The sequence below is a fragment of the Bradysia coprophila genome, assembly GCF_014529535.1.
Source record: "Bradysia coprophila strain Holo2 chromosome IV unlocalized genomic scaffold, BU_Bcop_v1 contig_144, whole genome shotgun sequence".
Taxonomy (NCBI): domain Eukaryota; kingdom Metazoa; phylum Arthropoda; class Insecta; order Diptera; family Sciaridae; genus Bradysia; species Bradysia coprophila.
The window spans coordinates 706200-726021 of NW_023503373.1; the positions used below are offsets into that span (position 1 = coordinate 706200).

Sequence of the window (19822 nt, forward strand, 5' to 3'; positions counted from 1 at the left end):
TTTATGTAAGAACACTGTATACTATGTACGTTGCTAAAAGAAATCTTCACATACGTTTCCGGTGTGTGGGTACATTCTGGCAATTATTTATATAATTTCTGTCACAAATTTTTACCCAGAATGGTTCGGTGTATCTAGTCTTTATCTTATCATCTGAATTTGTCTGTTAATATTTTGTTTAATTTTCACACGTAATATACACTCACATATTTCGATGCAGTAAATTGTATCCGGTTGATATTACATAATATGTAAACCCACCCCATGGCATCATAATAAATTAGTTTTTAGCAAAAAAAAACTATGTGTTTGCGAAAACAAAACAAAACTCCCTCTGGTATCATTTTTCTCTTCCGTACGCAACATCACTAATTACTAAGAAGGTCGAAAGGAAAATCTTACCCTTCAGGAAGAAAAAAAGTAAAACAGATCTCCGACAGTATGAGTAAACAGCACTTGTACGGTGGCAAAACATACGACTGCAAGCTTTTCAAATTAATTATTTAAGGGAGTGTTTCATAGAAGTGAAATAAATGATTTGTTCAGAGAAGTTTTTTTTTCTGTAGACCAGAAACTCTAACGTACCTACAGAAACTTATGAGATCAGCACTGCACACGTTTTGTGTTGTTGAAGGAATTTTTTGTAATACTTTGCATCCAATTTAATTATATTCAGTATATTGCATGCATTACGACGTTTACAACGTACATTTAATTATTCATAAGAACCAATAACAACCAACATAACGTCAAACCACATTGTATCCATGTAACAAATGAATTAATTCAATTTTTTTTCCTTCAATTTTTCTATTTTTAGATGTGATTCAATGCAGCTCAACGATTTCGTATTCATTGTCGTGTGTTGAAGAGGAGGTGGTAGGTGGCATATAGTTATGGATCCAATCGGATTTGACGACGATCCACCGCCAGAGCCACGCGATGGGTGGCTCTTGGTACGAATTCATGTCCCCGAATTGAACGTATACAAATGTCTTCAATTTCCATCGGAACGACTAGTCTGGGATGTTAAACAACAAGTCTTAGCATCGTTGCCAAAGGTTAGTGTCGTTATTATCTTATAGTAATTTCATTTTTTTAATTCGCTTTGATTCATCGCAAAGAAAAGCACATAACTATTGTTTGTGGGGGATTTATATCTCCAGATTGAGCGACTATGTAATCATCCAAACCATTATTATAACTTATATTATACCAACCCAAGTATATTGAATTGGTTACGAAATTATAACCTATCCAATACGTTCTCTATATCTCTTGTGAACTTTAAATTTTTCATTATGATGATTATTATTTACTAAATAAATAAACGACTGTAGATCATCCAGAAGAAACTTGATCTTCCAATAAATTTTTAATCTTGACATTGCGAGTAAGTTGATCTAAAAGCGAAAAAAAAAACAAACAGATTTATTGCTCAAAGGAAACGTTTTCCAGTCTACGAGTAATTAGGAATGAAATTCTCAAAAGCCAATCAAGAATATAAATGGAATTGAACAAGTTTGCTACTTTATGAATAAACAACATCACGAGATAGTTTTCTAATAAAATATGCTTTGTTTAATTCGTTTACGATAAATCTGCCATTGTTGCTTGCTTGTGAAGATCGTTGAATTGCGATTAGGAAATTGTAGAAAAGAAATAGAAAAATGTGCTGGTTATTATTATACAACTCGGTTGTATTATTGTTTAAATAGAAATGTCAAGTTCATGAACACCGAACAACGTTTTGTTGTTTATATATTGTTCGTAGGTGGTGTGTAGTGAAAACCTAAAAAGGAAATGATCTTTTAATCAGCGTTCATGTCATATACGACTTCTTCAATAACACGAATCGTATCTGTTAGACATACAGAGTTGTGGTTATAAAAATGTATCTACGTTTGAATGGATTGTTACAAACCTATTGCAAAATTTGGTCATGAAATCTACTACTTTTTTGTTTAGAGTATGTCTCTGTAGTTGATTCAAAATCTATTACTTCATTTGTTAATTAAGACAATAATTAAGTTTGTGATCATCAGTTATTATTGTTGTCATAGCCAACAACAGATGACTAGCTCTATAATATATTTCGTAGGATTCCCGGCTGCCCACCAATATAAATATTACTATACTCTCTTACAACTTACTTACAAAAAATATTGATGCAATGAACGGTTTCAAATTTCCATCAATCAAATACAAATTAAAATATCCGCGTCGAACGCAAGCTATGTCATGATGTTTCAACGTTTTTACAACTTCATTCAAAGCATTGAGTAAATAACATTGCGTTTACATCACTTTCATTAGGAACCCAATTAAAAACAAAACCACATGTGTCATGAATGATATTTTGTTGTAGAAAATTTTCTTCTCACCACACTTCTTGTAATTATAAATTAGTTTTTATCGACGTTTTGAAATATGACTACACAAGTACAGTGTGTCAATAGATGAAACTTGTTTTGTTTGTGTTACTTAATCGCAAATATTATACGAAGATACCCATGGGAATGCTTTAGAGGCAAGTACTTTTCAATGGTTCTTCATCAAATCTTTTTTTATGTCTGAAGGATATTTCTAACCATCTGCTTTAACATACAGCCTAAAATAACATTCTAACCGAGGCATCCACGAAGCAACAATGTTCTAAACATGTCAATACACAATAAACACTAAACGAACGTTTAATTGTATGTTTGATCAGTTGGATATTTATAATGTAGAATATACTAGCAAAATAACTTCTTATTCAAGCCATAAACACGCACCAAATATTTGAGTTGAGCGAAAAGTAAATATTAATCATACCCCTTTCATGTGTATTTGAAAAGGTTTACGTGACAAGAGAGCGTCCAAAAATAGCATTTTATTTGTCAGTACGATAAGATTGTGATAAAAAAAAAAAAAATTAAAAGAGAAGCCGTCATGTCCTTCAGCTACATATAATATTGATCAAATCTCGTATAGACATTGCTACAACTTTTTTTTATTGCAATAAGAAATCACTTTTGTGTCGCTGTGGGATTCATTGATAATTACACCGAATTTATCGACAATTTGATGTTTTCATAAATTGGATTTCGATATGTCGAAAAGTGGACGATAAAATCCTTATACGACAGAGTGATTGATTTGTTCGATTGTTTTATTGCTGGCTGGCACAAGGTATAAAGATTTTGGTGACAATTAATTTGAAGTTTTGATATAATTCCATTTGCTAATCTGATATCCTGTGCGGATATTTGTCAATCCTAAGGCAATGCAAGCCTGTGCGAAACTGAAGCACAACGTGAAACACTTTTCGTATCGAGGAGACATGATCTCGGTCTATACTCATCACGTCGTTGATGCCTCTAGACATTTTTTTATTTGCATACTAATGAGATGGAATTTTTGTCCGTAATCTGTTAAACCGTAATTATTTTTCTGAAAAAAAAAGCTCTGCTATCCAACGCCTTTATTCACACCCAAAATGAAGAAATTCAATGTAATTAAAAACTCTTATTTTTACCAGGCATTGAATTCACAAATTTTTCATACTTAAACACTTTTCCACTCGCATTACATCTTCTTTAACAATCGGTGGATAAAGTGTTGATTTTACAGTGAACATTATCCGATAATTCCGCTTATATACTCATTAAATTACACGCGATGTTAAACATAGAATTGCCATTAAAATGTATGAAATGTGCGTTAAATTTTTTTTCTCTTCTACATTCGTTGGGAAAAATTGAAAAAGAACAATCATCTTTTAGCCACGCTGTTATAAAAAAACATTATTTTTTTTTGGTCGTATTGCTGTTACATGGCAGATACGTTTTCAAACATTTAAAAGGCTGGTATATACACAATGAGTATCCAAATTATTTGTTATGATTTTTTCTTTCATTATTTGAGGCGGTTAAGAGAAAAAAAAGTAGGTTTTGTGTTCACATATCGTAGACAAATGGCATCGTATCCGTACGAGAGTCTTTATTAAGTTTAATGACTGGTGTAATGTAACGATCTCTTTAAATTGGCGCATTTATCATTCGATTATATTGTTTTGAAGCACAAAATTGAACAAAAAAAAAGTTCTTTTTTTCATGGAGATAGAGAAAGCACACGATTGTTTTGAATATAAAATTCGTACGAAAAGTTAAATTGAAATATTTGTGAGATTAAAGTGTAGCTTTTAAACTGGCGTATCGTATATGGTGCTTATTAAGCATATCACATAAATATCTTATGCCAAATAAGATACATATAAGCCACAGCTTTTTTTTTCTTTCTTCCCAAACTATAAATTGGAATAAATACTCGGAGAGTGAGTGTTATTGTTTATACAAGATTACATGATTTATTGTCATAACAACTCATTATTTTCTAAATTATTAAATTGGTTTATGCAATATACTTTGTGTTATAATTGCACTGTTTTAGTTTTTATTCTGTTTAATAAAGTGGAATATTTGGCAGGTCGGTTAGGTAATTTATTATCTAAATTTATTTATTTATTACAAAGATATACACAGTGTTCAGCTATGACTTTCGAATAGAAATAATCAAAAACTAGACCAAAAATGTATCACATTTCAATTAAATTTTGGGCATTCCTGCCTATACAGGGGAGCATGGGCAACGCCTTAAATTAGAATTGATTTAATTGAATTAAAATTGATGGTAATTAGCAGGGCATATAATTGGTAATAATACATTACGTCCGAGATTCCAAATTTTTATTTTGACGAGTGTGGACCGTATGGCCCGACCCGAAGGGGAGGGCTGTATTAGTATTACCACTCGTCAAAATAAAAATTTGGAATCTCGGACGTACAGTGCTTTACGTACTTCTCGGTAATGTGGTAAACGTCGGTAAATACGAAAAATGTACTCAAAAAATTGAACGTAAACTTTATTTACCGAATTTACTGAAATTAACCAAAATTTACCAAAATTGTTTTGATAAATTTAATTCGATAAATTTCAGTAAACTCGGCAAATAAATTATCCAATCCCACGGGTGTAACACTATTCACGCTATTCACATATATTTTATGTCAAAGGTGGTCGTGACTATTAAAATTATGAGAGTCGGTGTTATCAGATCAGACCCGAACTGGACGATTGTAAAGCCCGAAGCTTGATTATTATGATTATTTTCAGGAATAAAATACTTTTTGCAAATTGCAAATTTCTATTGTCCAAATGGCCTCTTAGCCGATATAATAGACCAGTACTGTCAGTTAGTAACGAATTCACAACTAAATGTATTTTATGGTTAGGTGTTCCGTTACAACTATAAAATGATGACTTTTACACATTGTAACTCTATTGATGATACAATGTACCGACATAAGCTCTGTAAAAATAGTCCTTTTAAAGAGATTTGCCGCATGCCGATTCGAATGACCTTATAATTAAATTTATTAATCTGATTTTGTACAGATTAAAGATCGAATAACATACCGCGGTCAACGTTTTTTCTCTGATTGTTACATTACATGTTTTATTGAAAGAGAAAAAAAAAACTTTTTTTTCTTTCTCTGAGAAACATTATGCGCTCAAAAGATGATAGTGAAATGATTAATGGCATACAAAAATTTGCTATTTCATTCATTGTCTTGCTAATAGGTCAACCACAACTGTATGTATTAGAAGTGTGATCCGAAATTCAACCAATTTATTATAACATTACAAAGCTTTGTTTGTCCAAATGTACGTTTAAATATGTCATATCCATATACAGAGCCCATTCAAATTTAGCCATTTTTTCATGAGAAATTTTGGTCGCATATATTAGGAAAAGTAAGCTAATGTAACAAGATTGTAGTAGAAAAAAAATAAAATTAAAATAATTATCGATCATCATTCAGCTCACAGGCATAAATCAAAAGAAAGTGTGGGCGCCTTTATTTTTGCGACACAAATATGATTGTCGTAAGTGTAGGTATTTTTTGCATATTTAGCAATCGTAGTTTTTGGTTCATTGAGCATTAATTACAAACATTTTTTTATTGAATAAGTCAAAATCAGAATGAATAACAAACCAATTGGCTAAGTGGCAAAAAATGCTTACACGACGCTAAAAAGGATTGTTTTACATAACCGCACCAAAAATATACCTTACGGATAGAATGATGAAGTGTTATTACTATTCTCTCGTCATAATTGTGTTAATAAAATGTCAAAGGTATGAAATACAGTCTCAAGAGACACGTGAAAATACACTCTTACGGTTCGAGCAGATATTTTTCATATATTTGCTGATAAATGACTAACATTATTTATTATGAATGGAGACAGATACACTTACTATTTTTGGGATGGTTTAAAGATTGAGTGGGTTAATCGGTTGCACATACAATTCGGTAATTAAAAGTATTTTTTGTTCATAAAATCTTTACGGAGAAGATGCAAAATACCAATTGAATTATTGGATCTCTTACTTCGCTTGATATAAGGCGTTTCGACATAATCTTTTACTTCATTTGTTTAACACAATATTTTGCTATTTATCAGAGCTTGTCGCTCTTTTGATTCTACGTTGTCGATAACAGATTCAGCACACTTCACGCTTCCTCGCTACTATTGGTTCGTTGCCAAACTAAAACAACGCATTTTCATTAACACAATAAATATTCTGAACCAATCTATAGGAACTAAACATTTATTCTCAAATAGTATAATCGCTCTACGGTTAAAGCAATCAAACAATAAGACTACCTTCGAACCAGTTGAAGTTTATCTCGTGAACACATCGTTTTATCTTTCAATCTGTTTAAAACATTTTTTTTTTTAATGAAACTGATTATTAAATGACCAGACACGCGAAAAATAGTATTCTGCTTGACTTGTTGCTCATTAAAAAACAACATTATCTCGTTCACTTAAAATAAAATCTGTCTAACATCCAGCCGCATAGTGTCCATAATGGTTAGAGCATATTAGCATAATTTTTAAATGAAGCATTATGATCGGCGAGGTGTTATTAATGAGAATTTCAGAAATGAAATTAAAAAACAAAAGCAAATCACTTTATAAATTATAATATTCGTCATCCTCACCTCATGATATTGTAAATGTTATGTAGCGTAAGTTTAAGCTGTTATTAACACTCCATTAACATATTTTTTTATTTTTATTTTTCTTTTACATTTTATGTCTACATCAACATAAATAACATTTTGTAAACAACAAAACATCGAAACAACAAACCTTAAAAATGTTGTTGCTGTAATTGTGTACCATTCAATGGCATATAAAATTATGCGACAAACGTTTAAACAAACCTGCCTATGGTAAAAATATGTATAATACAATGCGTTTGGGGATCATAATGCTATGTGATGGTGATTTATAATACAGGTTGCTTTTTGGTTCAGGGTAGGTTGAGCTTGCTTCAATTTTGTTACTTTCTTTATTGGGATGTAAAAGTTTTTGTCAATGGATTGAAATTTGTTACATTTTCTATTTTCCATTCAATTTAATGAAGCATGAAACTTGAAACTTAGGACGAATCACAAAACAACATTCTCATTTCAATCAATAATATCATGAATCATGAACTCTTGTGTATGACAAGTTAACATGAAACTTTTAGACCAAGAGCACACTTTCATATTAGTCTAGCATAGTCATACCTCGAAAGCAGTGCCGTATTGTTACATTATCTAAATGGAAAAATGGTTTGTTCTGGATTCATTGAATGTAAGAAAGTCGTCACTAACAAGGTACTACTTCATATCTCAAGCTGATAAGCTTGTCGTGTACAGTGTACACTGTAAACCTGACAAATTAAAAACCAGAGAATCTGAATTGCCGGCAAACCAACTTCGTGTCTCTACGTACTCTAACTGAGGTTTACTAAGATTACCTTCGTAACATAAAGAACAAAACCACTAGAACAACCATTTTTTGCGTTAGGTAGTGTAGAAATACGGCAAGGATGTTGAATGATATAATTATATGGAAATTATTTGGATAAGGGCTCTTGGCCTATACTTTAAAAAGAATGAGTTTATTTCAAGTCCTTCAAACTTCTTTGTTTACTTGAATCAGTGAGCGGAATGAAAAATCACATTGAATGGGATCATTTAAATTTCTTTCCGGAAAACGTTCAAATTGGAAAACATTTGGCTTATATTTTTGAATGCTTCATACATTTCTAATGATTGCTGAAGTTAGTAATAGAAAAAGTTTGCAATAGAAGACTTGCTATGGCTTTACAAACCAAAGATAATTAACATACACCTTCTCTCTGATTAAGTTTCATTTGAATATTTAACATTTTTAGTATTTCATTCTCCAAAAGCTGTTTATTTAGCATTTATCTTCGACAATAAAGTGTTCTTTAACTTGAGTTCCGTAGCACTGTAGCTCTAAGAATCTATTGTAAATAATAAAATGCGAAAATAAAATTAGCAACAGCAATAAATGGTGAAACAAAATGAAACTCAAACAATCAAATATTGTATTAAAATCTTTGATGTTGTACCGGTCGGAGAAGTGTACTGTAGAGATTCTATTTTTCGATGTTTACTTTTTAAATCAGTTGGTCATTTCTTAGGATAAAAATATCTTTAGACACATAATAGGAGGCGCCTCTAAAATATCAATGATAAACTGATTTTACTATGCTGGTGCATGTAAAAAGGCTATTACATGTATAGGCAATAACCTTTACATCACTCGCATAGTAAAACGTCGTACTACACACGGAAAATAAAGTGATATCTCGTATCACGATGAGTAAAAGTACCTCGGGCTGCCGCCCTCGGATACTTTTTCTCATCTGGATACGAGATATCACTTTACTTCCCTTGCATAGTAATGTACTATTATTGCCTATCCACCCGGAATATTGTTGTTACACGTACATTTCCCACCCGCGGAAAGCGATCCTTACATGTGGGAACTTTTTCATTACATCACAAGTGAAGGAATATTCATATGAAAATTCATTACATATCAGGAGATTTTCATTACATACCAGCAGAATTTCATTACTTATCAGCAAAAATGTATCACATAAAATGTTCTTTAGCACTGAAATCGAAACAATACTCGCGATTTTATTTTAGTTTTAATATCACAAACTTTGTCACTTGAATTAAGTGCACACCAATCTAAGTAAATTCATTAAAAACTTTCGAAAAAACAAAAACAAAAATAAGTGACGGCCATTTTGTCTATAGCCATAATTTCAATTTTTTCAACTTCGACGAAGACCTATGGCCAAACAATTTTAATTTTTGCATTTTTCACTTATTTTCAAAAACAATCAACACTTTTGTCTTTATCATCATGTATTCACTTCACTTCACAGCAAAATTTATTGTAACACCACCAAAATCGACAAATATTACGCAAAATATGAATCTAGCACTTCACAAAAACAAAACAGTCGAAGTAGTTTGCCAACATGTCATCAAAACAGTAGTGTTGCCAGTGATGCTTTCGGGATTAATGTTAAGAAGAAGTGTGAGCCGATTTCATGAGCAGACTAGATTCGTTTATAAACGCAAAGTATATAGAGTGTTATGATGAAAGAGAAGAAGATATTTTGACAAGTACCCCAAGGCAAGTTAAAATAAACTGGTCTTCTGTCCTCTCGCTTTCAACGTATCACGTTGAAAGAGAAGCAAATAATTTGACAAGGACCCCAAGGCAAGTTATAATAACTAGTCTTCGGTTTTCTCGCTCTGATCATAACACTCTATAAACACTGAAGGTAATGCAAATCCGCAGTTACACACGGATCCAAACTTTCTGGTGAATTTTAGCTCCGTCATGTTGCACATGTATTGAATTCGTTTGCGTCAAGTTGCATCTAGTGGTGAGTCTGGAACGATTTAGCGGCGTTATGTTGCACACATATAAAATTCGTTTGCGTCAAGTTGTATTTAGTGGTGAATTGGAAGTATTTAGGGCCGTCATGTTGCACAAGTCTAAGTTAGACAACATACGAAAATGAATTCACCTCAAAGTTTGGATCAGTAATTTCTCTGATCCGTTGAGGGTCTGCATTACCTTCAGTGTTTATATACTTTGTATAAACGTTTCAATGCAACAACAGATTTTTTTTTTTTGGTTTTTTGCTATCGGTATTTTCTATGTTTATTATTAGTCTGGCAGTGAATGAAATAGCGCGACATAAATGTTGTGAAATTATACATTAATTTAGAATAATCTTTTGGTATTCAAGAATCTGCTAGTGTCTTCTTGAACACTTTTGGTTTTGAACTGTCAGGTCCTTTGGTGGAAAAATGTACTCGTAACAACAATATTCCGAGTGAATAGGCAATAAAACAGCATACATTGGATGCTGCTTGGTAGTTCATTACACTCGGAATCAATTTTATGAACTCGCGAACTCACTCGTGTGGTTTTAAGCAACTCGCTTTGGAAACGGTTATTTTGACTCGTGTAGTTGCATACCTCGCCTTCGGCTCGGATATGCAAACTCTACACTTGTGAAACCACACTTGTGAGTTCGGCTCGTATCACAAAATTGATCCCTCATGTAATGAACTACCTCCGCATCATCCAATGTAATCTACTATTATCAGTTTACCTTGGTCATTTAGTCTTTTACTTCGGTTGATTAATATTTCCTACTAAAAAATTCTATTACTTCGATAGTTTCAACATACATTTTGCTGTTTAAGGTTTTGCCATTATTATTGGTAATACAGTCAAAGGCAGTCAATTTTCAGCATAAATTAGCTTCAGCTGTTTTTCAGCTGATCCATATAAACAATCACAACCGTTTATACGTCTTTATACGGTTTTACCACTATCATGCGCGTGCGTGTCAATCGTATGAACAAGGAAAACCAGTTTTGATTATATGTGTGGATTAGCTGAAAAACAGCTGAAGCAAATTTATGCTGAAAATTGACTGCCTTTGACTGTAGTTAGCAAATGTTCAAGATTTTCGAATAAAAACTCATCCATCATCACTACTGCCATGAATGCCATTATGTACCATGAATATTGACTGGATGAGTGGATGATGCAAAAGGCTAAGTTTCTTTTTGTATCGGTTTCAAAATTGATCTCGAAACGTATTAAGTTGTGATCGTATTTTCTGCGCTTAATAAAAGTTTTTTTTTTCGCATAAGATGTTAAGAAATAAAATTTACTTTTTCATAAGAAAAAAATCAATTAATAATATCACTGTACATTCACTCTAAGCTATTTAATATTTCTGAGGCGATGTAAGTACATACGTGTTGCTGAACGTAATCAAATTAAATGCTATTTACCTTTCGATACATTACATATGATATTACCGCCCATTTTTTTTTTTTTTGTGAAAATATGCAATGGAATATGGCGTGTTATTATTGCTTCAACATGTACAGTGTCGATGTTCCATACCTTCAATAGCATTTAAGAAAAATAATAATAATAAAAAAGAAATGTTTCTATGGTATTGATAACCGTTAAGTCATTTCCAATTTAAATATAAAATATTTTTGATATCAATTCAAATTTGCATTTTAATAGCATACCAATCGTTTCGTTACAATAAAATGAATAAACCAGTCACACATATCGTGTGCCTATATCAGATAAAAATCAATAAATAATTTTCATTTAAGTTGAAAAAGTCAAATTTCCTCCGGTCAAATAGAAATTGAATTTTTTGATTGAACATCTCGGCACAATTCATAAAATTTATATGAATGGGATGTGTCGATTATTTTTTAAATCGTATTGAATGCATGGGATACATAATAATGTGTGTACACGAAGCATTAACTCAAATATACATTAAATCATTGTAATTAAACTTATTATGCAAACATGTTACGAATTCGTTGAAATTATGCGCACACTTTATAGTTTATCTATCGGTGATGTAATGTTCACTGTTTTCAATAGAAATATGAGAAATTCGCTTTTTTGTGTTGTTGTGTGGAAGATATAGCCGTTAGCGATTTCAAATATTAGGTGTCAGTCATTATTATTATTATAGTTTTAAATGCAGACCGATGTCAGCACCGCGTGAATTTAAACATTTATTCGATATAATTTCATACGAATTGGCTTAAGATTGGCTTAAGTTTAAGACTGAATTGGTTCATTTAGTCATAAAATCAATCGTTCAACTATTTAGTAATACTAAATGGGTAACGTGTCTGCCGGCCCCCATGTTGGTCTCTGACAAATGTATTTTTCTGTATCTAAATTTGAACCAATAAAACATTTTATTGGCTCTATTGAATTGAACAAATCTGTTCCCACAGTTCACTAGGCAACAATCGCTTCAGACAAAAAATAAATAAAAAGTTATGGTATGAAAACGTTTGGCGGTTCAGATCAGAAGCTCACACAAGTGTTGTGAGTTCAAAAAAACATCTGTATTAGTCTTCGTCACCCTATTAATCAATTCGCAGTGTTTGACGGCAGACCAAAATTCTTCCTCAATTTTTTTGTCTTTTTACTATTTTGAACTAATGATAGGTGGATGTAGACTAATGGAATTCTTTTAGGAACTTACACAGTATCCTAATGATCTACGGCGATTTTTTCACTTTTTCTTATTTTTTGGTTGACCCTGCTGATGTGTTTCATCTTCAGGGAATCGGGCCCTATCTAACCCACTAACTCAATGTAGGAAAATTTATGATTGTTGCCTAGTGAATTAAAGACATTTAAAGCTGGTATCCAACTTCACTTTCATTGTCGTACAAATTACGTCCGAATTTCTCCATTTTTCATATTTTCTCATTTAAAAGTAATTCTTTGTGAGATAAAAACAAAAATTACACAATCTATTCACGTGAAAATTGGATGAATGACCGACAAGATATGGAACGCAAAAATTAATTCCCATCTTTTCTCAAATCAACATTGAACGAATAAATTGTTTTTGTCTCTTGTTACAATACGTAAAGTTGTCTAACATACAATTATTGTATGGAAAGGAAAAACAAATTATGTAAACACTGTGTGTCATCGTAAAGTAAATTAACCGCGTATATCCGCCAAGAGCAAAAATAAATACCGTGTTTTAATGGTATATTTGAATGGAAAAACAGCGTGGTAAATTTTGCACGATTTTATCTCCCGTATATTAAATAACACTTCCAAAGAAAGGCGTTTCATAGTCTACGAGATGGTTTTTAAAAACGTTATGCGTTGTACGTTCGCCGAAAAAAATAATCGGTAAAGCGTTGATTCAAGACCGTGTTTACATTCAGAATTATGTTGATGGTTTTCAGAAAATATTTATTACTTTCAAAGCTGCTTAGCAAGGTCTACAAAATCTGTGCATTCAACGTATATAAATGCATTTTCTAATTATTTATTCCCAGTGAATCATACATATAAAACTCACCCCTACAAATGGAAATGTTTTAAATCAATAAATTGTTTGAAACGCAATAGTTCAATATCAAACCATATGTACCTGTAACGACCTTCAGATTTGTGCTTATCAAATTTTTAACGATTTTCCTGCTGTGTGATTTAGTTTTTATTAAAAAAAATATTTAAAATTGCCGATAGTCACGGACACATTGTTCAAAGAGTTTATTACCTAGTACGTTGGAAAATAATAAGTTAAATATAAAGTTCTGCTTCCTATATTATCTGTTTTTAATACTGATGAATTATGTCCGATAACAATAGAATTCAATATTTCATATCAACAGATAAACAATTTAAAAAAATATTCGCAAAATTGCGGACAAACCCATGACAAAAACATCTGAATTTAACGTATTTTCAACATATTAATTACCGGATATTTTTTTTATGTTTCCCATTCGTGCTTATTCAATATATAGAGTAGGTAGTTGATATAAAAAAGAGTCTCGTGATACACATATGAGGGATCCGTTTGAGTGACCGCTAAAAATTTAATTTTTTTATTCCCATAGCATTACTTTTGTGCTTTGGTTTTCTGCATCAACGGTTAACCGAAAAGATCAGATTTCAGATGATAATCACAATGTAATTATCAAGTTGTCTGTTTCTTTTGATCGAAATATTTTCAACAAATCTGTACAAATTCTATTACTTCATCAATTTGTACAATGAACGTACCATTCGCCACATAAGACCAATAAGACCAAATATTATAGTCTATCATTGAGTGTTCTAGTTCTTTTGTTCGAAATGTTTTCAACAAATATGTGTAAAATCTATTACTTCATCAATTTGAACATACAATTCGCTATACATATAAGACCAATTAACCAAAGATTGTCGCCTATTTTTGTTGTCTTGTATCTGTCGATATCAGATGAATCTCAGATTATGAGATTATGAATCATTTGTTTTATGGAAGTGGAAATGTGGAAATGCTTGCATTCACCAGTATAACCAACGAATTTTTCTACCTTAATTTTTGACACAAAATATTATTCTGTGATCAAATATTAATTCCCAGCTTCAGTTGCTCTTGTTAAATTTGTTTGATTGTAACATTCGTTTTTTTGTGTCTTTTCTCACAATTCTAATATATTGTGTGTAGGTTGAGCCTAAGAAAACATTAATTGATTTTCAAGGTTACAACAAAGAACAACATAAAATAACATTTTTGGCCGTTTATATACAAGAGTATGCTCTACAGTTACCATTTTTTGTTATTGAGTGATGTGTGATTTTTAAATAATGCTAATTTTCAATTCAATAGTGCAATTCGTTAAAGTCTTGAATCTTGAGCTACATTACGCACATAATAAAATGTAAATGAATGAGAAATATTAAAGTTACATTTGGGTCATTAACTCAATTGTCGTTAGTTTTATATATAGAAATTTGTCGAAATGTTGAATTTATGTAAGTTTTCGAATACGTTTCCAACTTGCTGTAATGCCGATTAAATGATCACAATTAGTAACCCAATATGATTTATCGAATCTCTCCGCGAGCCAATAGTTCTTATAAATATAACTTTCAAATTAAGGCTTGCATAAATCTCTGAAAATTAATTGCCATTCTCTTCCGCCAAAAACAGTACGTTACAAAATTAAACGTGTACATCACGTTCCATACACAATTCATATATGTGCACATTAATTCAAAAGTATTTAAAACGCGAAATGTTGAAAGAACAAGTCCGCAAAATTATAATGTCGTATGTAAAATTTCAAACGTTCCGATAGACATTGCCGTATCTGTTTTCTTGAGACCAAACACAGGCTAGTAACTGTAGTTGACTTTCCTTCTCTTAATTGTACAGATTAATTATTACATAATTACGTATCCCTACACACAATTATTATGCGTTATTAGACATATCTTGTAGTTATAAATGCTGCCATATAGGCGCAGTAATAACAAATAGGCCTGTCGGTTGAAAAGTCTATAAACAATAAATTTTAATGGAATATGAAAAGGAAGTAATTGAGGACAGTTTAATACATGTATCCTTGTACAATCAATTAAACAAAAAATGATTGAACAGCAAAGTTAAATGTATAAGGTGTACCTTTATGGTACAAAGAAAAAAATTTGTAAAAGTCAATCACATAACCATTAGTATAGGTAATTTTCTAGCGTCTGAATTGTGCGTGTATCCTTCACATAAAAAATGTATTCACATAAATCTCGTATCTTATACCAATGTTAGGTACAATTTTAAGAAAATATTTCTACCATAAATGTCTGCACGTAATAATAATAGCGATCTCTCTCCATATAAAAAAAAAATTCTTCCATTTATAAATACAACTTAGGGGCGGATTATTAAAAATATTTTTTTCTCTCTTCAAAGAGTTTTTCTTGAACCCAATGAAAAGAATACAGTTCAAATAAGGTATGAATCCATACAAGAGATATATTGGTTATGTCCAACTAACCTAAATAAACGTCTACACGATGGAAAAAAATAGAAACCAATTCAAAGGGATTATAAAATGGAAGAGATTTTTGGAATGTTCGAAAAAAATGAATGATATGGTGTGCAAGAAAAGCAATAAAAAATTGTTTGTCTAAAAAGAAAAAAAAAAGATAAAACATAAAGCATTTTTAATAGTTAGAACTTTAAAATCATAAAGGTTTTAATATACCGTCCTTTGATTTCTTAAAATTAATTCGATTTGAAATAGAAATGTTAAGAATGTGTCAAGGCGTCTTTTGATCCAAGTCTTTTGAGTTAAAAGAACAGGTCGGTCTATTATTTATGTCAAATAGACCAGAATAATGCCTTTTTAGTGGTTTGTATCTAATAAATCCCTAAAAACCTTACAACCAGTAGTGCTTTTAACCGACACATGGAATGAATTATAAGATCCACATTCCACATTATGTTACCACGTAAGTACAGCATTAAGATACGTACGTAACGTTTAGTAACATCGACACCACATGAGCCTGTGGAACCTATTTGAAATTTTCCAAATTTCTTAAAGTCATCGATGTCCCCAGCCAATTGAGTGTTTCCAGTCCAGGTTATGCTATTTTGGTGCAAAATTTGAAAACTTCTTAGAGCCTCTCACATAGCTCGGCGGTTCGTTGATGGTATTTTCAAAATCTGTAAAATCGTCTATCAGCGGACGCCTGAGTTTCTATGGTGAAGGAATAAAACTTGCTGGAGACGATAGAGCGTGAAAAACTATGGAACAAATCCGTTATTGGAGAAAAAATTTTGATAGCGGAGATCGCCGTAGAAATGCAGACCTCCACCAATTGCAATAGTTTGGTATGACCAGTTACATCAGATCAAATTTTTAACACTTTGAGGCAATAGGGGCAATATCAGTCTAATGTATGAAACTACGATTTTTTCTTGAAAATAGAGTTTTCAATCTTAAAAATTGTAACGCAACAGACCGTTATTGGCGGAATCTGCCCTTTGCCCTTACGGTAAACAAACAAGAATTGGATTCAAATTGTCTCACAATGACTTCTCGAAATCGATTACCTTCCATTACTTTAATTGAAAATATAATAACAAAAAGCCTCTGACATCGAATCATTCTTTTCCATCTAAAAATATACACCTGAAGACAATAAATAGGTTTCCATTCTATTTAGAGGTTTCGCTCTACATTGAGCTTATCGATTTTGTAAATTATTTGTACGTATTTGATATGAATCTGGCACAAAGATCTAAAAATACTTTTTACGCCAGACAGACGACGTTCCCATTCTGAGAATAAAAATTTGATTAAAATTTCATCAAGTGATTGTATTGGTTCGTCCTCGTTCATTCAAAAATAATTCGCAATCAACTCTAATGTATGACATTGTTTCTGCTCTGATATTTTCGTCCAAAGTGACACCGCAACCTCTTTGCACAAAATTTCAATTTATGTTACGTAAGTACCCAACATCAATAAAGAATTCAAATTATAAATGAACATTAAATATTGAAATGCGACATCCATGAGGTAATTTATAAGGTGGTGTATAATATATAAAGTATCGCAGCTAGACAACACGACGTGTCTGCAATTTCGCGACGCCTTTTATTCATTAAATATTATGTATAAACCATATCTGTAATACATCTATCCACCAGGCAAGAAAATATGAAGAAAAGAATATAAAAAAAACAACCCATCCCAAGCTGTTGGTTCAAGTATTATACTCTCGGCTCATATACATTCTCGTAAAGTTAAATATGATGACATTGCAAAAAGAAAAAAAAATTGCGTACAGACTGTATATAGTGAAAATATGCATAAAATATGGAGATAATAGCGAGTCGGTATGTAAAATTCTGTAAAATAGTAGCTTTGAGTCTGCTACACACTAAGCTAAAGTAAATTTTGGTGGCATATGCTTTTGTACGTAATCAGACCACTTTAAAGGTTGTAAAAGGGTTCTTTTATTCCACCAAATGACTTCCTTTTTTACCCATTCATGAATTAATTCATTAAATAAAACAAATTACGGAAGTAAATCCGTTTCGCTTTATATACATTACAGGATGATGAGAATGTGTGAACAGACGAAGTCTATGTCTACTCTACCTTGCTATCTATTTTTAATCCTTTGTGTCATACGAAAGAGGAAAGAACTATTAACGGGACACGGTATAAAGACATTAAAATAAAACAAATGTTCTTGATGTACCATTAGTGTTATTGACACGAAATGAGAATTAGATCGGCCACACCTTGAAAATGTTATCCCAGATTCACGGGATCAACTTATACGAAATTGAAATTTTATTAGAAAATGTGCAGAAAATGTCGATTTTTGCAGAACTTCGGGCCTTCCGCGCATATGTACTTTTCTCCAATTTTTCCGTAATTAATTTAAAATGTCGTTAAAAACGACCCCATTGCACACGGTGCACCACCAGTGTAAAATGAACGAGTAAAATGGCAAGCAACCACCACCATAAATACTTTTCAAATTAGAAAATCAATTTCCCGATTTAATAACTTGCATAAGCACCATGGGTTTGTGTTATACATTCAAGCGAGTGGTTTCGTTGTTGTGATATTTTTACACTCAGTAAACAAGTCACTAAAAGCAGGACGACAGTGATTCATTTTGTTACACGAATTCGCCCGCTCTGGGTTTTTATTACTACTTTTTCCTTAAATAGAATTAAATTTCACGCTTTTCAACACAGGATATTTATGGCACGAGTGAATACTTTTTAAATAATTTGATCAATTCTGTAGGTTTTCGTCCACTTTCACGTTGGTATTGCCCCCTTCTAGTAGAACAGACCAAGCATTTTAAATGCAATTACTTTGAACAGCAACCCCCTCGGTATTACTTTAGCTAAACATAAAAATATGACCCGATTGTCTCATGGTGTACGATCTTATGGTGAAATTGGGGAGCCGCATATGGCGCCATAATAAATTTTTGGTTTTCCTTGAAATATGGGCTTCTTGTTACTTATACCAAGCAATACTATGGTATACTGCATGCGAATTTTCATCAAACAAAATTTAAATTCAAGAGGGAAACCGTAACGAAGCTGTGAGATAACAATATGCATAATATTTGATGCGATAATGTTGTTTTTTCTATTCATTTTGAATAATACAAATGAAATTTACATACATTTTCTCAGACGTATTTATAGAATGAATATGGTTAGGTGTTTTCAACTGGTCAATTTAATAGAATAAGAATTATCGACGCAAAGGAATTGTTAGAGCAAAATTAATATTCCGAATAGAAGTTATCATTGTAAAAATGTCTATTTGAAAAGGTTTTTTTCTCTACAAAATGCTACTAAAAAAAACTAAAACGAAAACATGACAAAATAACAAAACCGAAACCAATCAAATTCAGCTTAAAACCACCTGTCGCAGACACCTTGCATCATCGTTAAAATATGTGAGTCTCTTTTTTTTAAACGTTAGTGTTGGATTTATAGTCATTGCGACAACAACAACTTTGCTCAAAAATCAGAAAAACATATGCAATGCACGTAGTCTTACAAGCACAGTATAAGTTATGGAAATCTTAACAAATCTTATCGTAGTTAAAGTAGCGAACTAAAAATATTTATTTTATGTAAATTGTTCAAAGTCAGAGCCATATTCCACTAACGCTTATTCACTTGTATGTTGAAATTCATGAGATTACCGAAGTATTCCTTTTAGATCGTAAATAATTCTTTTCGTAGAATCGTAGAAGAAATCACGAAGAAGATTCGCTTTCAGCAAATGAGATAATGTGGGCTCGGTAACATGTCCTAATTGATTTTGTTTGGCATAAATCAACTGAAAAACCAGAAGAATTTTCAAGTTTAATGTTTAACCCTTCGTAGACAGCAGACGTATATTGGGATCATTATCAATAAATATGCTACTGATTTTGTTCAAAGTACAGAATCTAGTACTTCATTAGTTTTAACATACAGTTTAAAAGGACACATCGATACCAAAGGTTA

General features: G+C 31.8%; 1 protein-coding gene across 7 annotated transcripts in view; it reads left to right on the forward strand.

Annotated features, from left to right (window-relative positions):
• Positions 1-19822, forward strand: part of LOC119071136 (protein shank) — a 69480-nt gene that overhangs the window by 25057 nt on the left and 24601 nt on the right. For all 7 annotated transcript variants that reach the window (XM_037175825.1, XM_037175824.1, XM_037175823.1 and 4 more), the window contains exon 2: positions 821-1061. In XM_037175825.1, coding sequence (XP_037031720.1) covers positions 897-1061 — 165 coding nt within the window. In that variant the 5' untranslated portion in view covers positions 821-896. The remainder of the gene's footprint in view (positions 1-820; positions 1062-19822) is intronic.